This window comes from Chlorella variabilis (assembly GCF_000147415.1).
Source record: "Chlorella variabilis unplaced genomic scaffold CHLNCscaffold_22, whole genome shotgun sequence".
NCBI lineage: Eukaryota > Viridiplantae > Chlorophyta > Trebouxiophyceae > Chlorellales > Chlorellaceae > Chlorella > Chlorella variabilis.
In genome coordinates this window covers 509,758-512,149 of record NW_005435066.1, presented here as the reverse complement: position 1 = coordinate 512,149, position 2,392 = coordinate 509,758, and the positions used below count along the sequence as shown (strand labels likewise).

Here is a 2,392-nt window from a genome sequence, read left to right as displayed (position 1 = left end):
GAAGTTTGGCGCTGAAAAGGGGTTCCCCCCAGCCCCAGTTGTTGGGCCTGAAGGGGATCTGTGTGGGGGGTGATCCCCAGGCCCCCCTCCCCTGCCTCCCCGCCCCTCCTTCCCCCCACCCTGCAGTGGGGCAACAAGTGGGCGCTCCAGGTGGGCTGCTGCTTGTTGCGGCCAAATGTGGCTGGTGCTGGCCAGCCACGGCTGCTACTGACGTCAGTGAAGCAGTCTGCCTGGCCGAGCAACAGCAGCCGCAGCTAGCCTGCTCCCCGCCCAGCCCGTCAGCCACCCACGCCGCCTCATCGCGCAGCCGCCTAATCAGCGCCTGTGTTGCCGCTGACACGCCCCTTCCCCACCTACCCCTGAACCCTCATCTTCCCACATCCGCCCCCATCCTCCCTCATCCTCCCCTGCCTCCCCATCTGCAGACCGTGCACAGCAATGACACCACAGAGGCCGAATTCGATGCCAACATCGGCTCGGTGGTGTGGCCAGAGGGCTGGGTGGCGGAGAAGGTGCCGCTGACTGAGACGGTCGAGATGGTGCCGTTTGCTGTGGTGCGCCTACCTGCCTGCATGCATGCCACTGCTGCTGATGGATATACGAGCCCCTGTGCCTGTTTGTCTGCCTGTTGGCCTGTCTGCTGCTGGTTGTGGTGGTGCTGCTGCTGCTGGTTCTGCTGCCGCCGTCACCGACACTGCCAAGCAGCACCCCGCACGTGCCGTGAGGGGTGAGGCGCCCAGCCGCCTGCCCTCTGCTGCCCGTTCCCTGACAGAACGCCCTCGCGCTGCCCCTCCTCCCCACTCCCTCCCTTCCCCAGGGCAACGCCTGCTACGCGCTCATCATCAAGGACTCCAACTTCAACTCTTGGCACCTGTACACGTGAGAGCCGCCGATTCATCTCACCCTAAATTAGCATCGGATGATCCTGAGTGCCGGGTTGTCCTCTACCCATTCCGCTGCCATGCTGCGGCTGCCGCTGCCGTGGCGCCGGCCAGCGGCTGCTGCAGGGGCCTGCTGCACGCGGCCAGCACGTGGGGGCTCGCGCTTGTGGGGAGCCGCGGAGCCGGCAACGCGCCAACCACAAGCACAGCACCGCCTTGCCCTGCCTGCAGCTATCCCGAGGGCGGCGTCACCTCCGGCGACACGCTGTTTGGCGCCATTGGCAAGGGCTGCCAGTGCCTGGATGCGCAGTACACTCTGGAGGGCATGGGCGGCGCGCCCAGCTCGGCGCCCTCCCCTGCCCCCTGAGCCCCGGTCCGCGGGAGGCCGTGTCGACCCAAGGCGCTGCAGCGGCCTCCGTCAGGGTCGGCACCGCCGCGGTGGTCTGAGCCCGCTGCCACCAGGGCCACCCAACCCGCGCCTCAAGTCCCAGCCCGCCAAAGCCACCCGAATGCAGACCACAAGAAGCTTTCACTTCCTGCCCCACCCCCAAGCCCTGCCCTGTACCAAGCCCTGGCCCTGCCAACCCCTGCCCCCTACCCCCACATTCCGAGACTCGACACCGACTCTTCGCCTCCCCGGTGATGCTTGACCCCCAGTTCCCTGATGCAACCCCCCCACCCCACCCTGCGCTGACCCGCTCACTTAACTTGAACTACCCTTGCACCCCGATCTGCTAACATTGAATGAGGATGCGCCATGCATGCACGTGACCCTACGATTTTGGCAATGCATTTGCAAGAACAAACCATACAGGCTCTCAGTCATGTGTTGCCCCCTGATGTGGCACCCTCCCGATTGGGCAACCCCCGCCCCCGCTCCCTCCTGGCAGCCCGCGCGGCGCTCCCCTCCCATACGTGAACTGACCCCATATAGCCCTGTTTGAGGGTTGAGCGGGGCGGAGCGGGGCTGCTTGCACACGTGATGGCATGCACGCTTCAACGCTCCCGCTGTCATCTCACCTCTCTAGCGTCAGAAATACAACTCTTACAAGCCAACCAACACGAACAGAGAGACCGAACAACAGAAATGAACAGGAAATATGAAGCCGCCACAGGCGGCAGCACCTTCCAGCGGAGACGGCAAAGCGTACAAGGCACACTTTTTCAATGGTTCTTGCAATTGCCACCCTTACCGGTTATACAGCCACAGTGCCGCCCACACCGCGCACCATTCTTCTTGCAGCTGCAGTTCCGGGTGCAGGCGCCGCGGCAGCCGCAGCGCACGGCTGCCTTGCCGCCGCCGGGCTGCGCCGCCATCGCCACATTGAGAGACACCACAGGCACTCCTCGCTGCGCCGTGCCGCTGAAGGTCAGCTCGCTGGCCAGGCTGGGTGGCGCCTTAGATAGCCTGCTGGCCTGATGCATACCCTCCACCACTCCAGCTCCGCTCCGCAGCCGGTACATGGTCACGCCAAAGGGCCGCTTGATCTCCACCACGCGGCACACGATGC

General features: G+C 65.1%; 1 protein-coding gene across 1 annotated transcript in view; it reads left to right on the top strand.

Moving 5' to 3' along the window:
* Positions 1 to 1,248, top strand: part of CHLNCDRAFT_58871 (expressed protein) — a gene marked incomplete at its 3' end in the record, with an annotated part of 2,819 nt that extends 1,571 nt beyond the window's left edge. Inside the window, exons 6-9 of the mRNA XM_005844552.1 lie at positions 127 to 150; positions 426 to 554; positions 818 to 879; positions 1,113 to 1,248. Of these exons, the coding sequence (XP_005844614.1) occupies positions 127 to 150; positions 426 to 554; positions 818 to 879; positions 1,113 to 1,248 (351 nt within the window). The remainder of the gene's footprint in view (positions 1 to 126; positions 151 to 425; positions 555 to 817; positions 880 to 1,112) is intronic.
* Between the last annotated feature and the right edge of the window lie 1,144 nt (positions 1,249 to 2,392).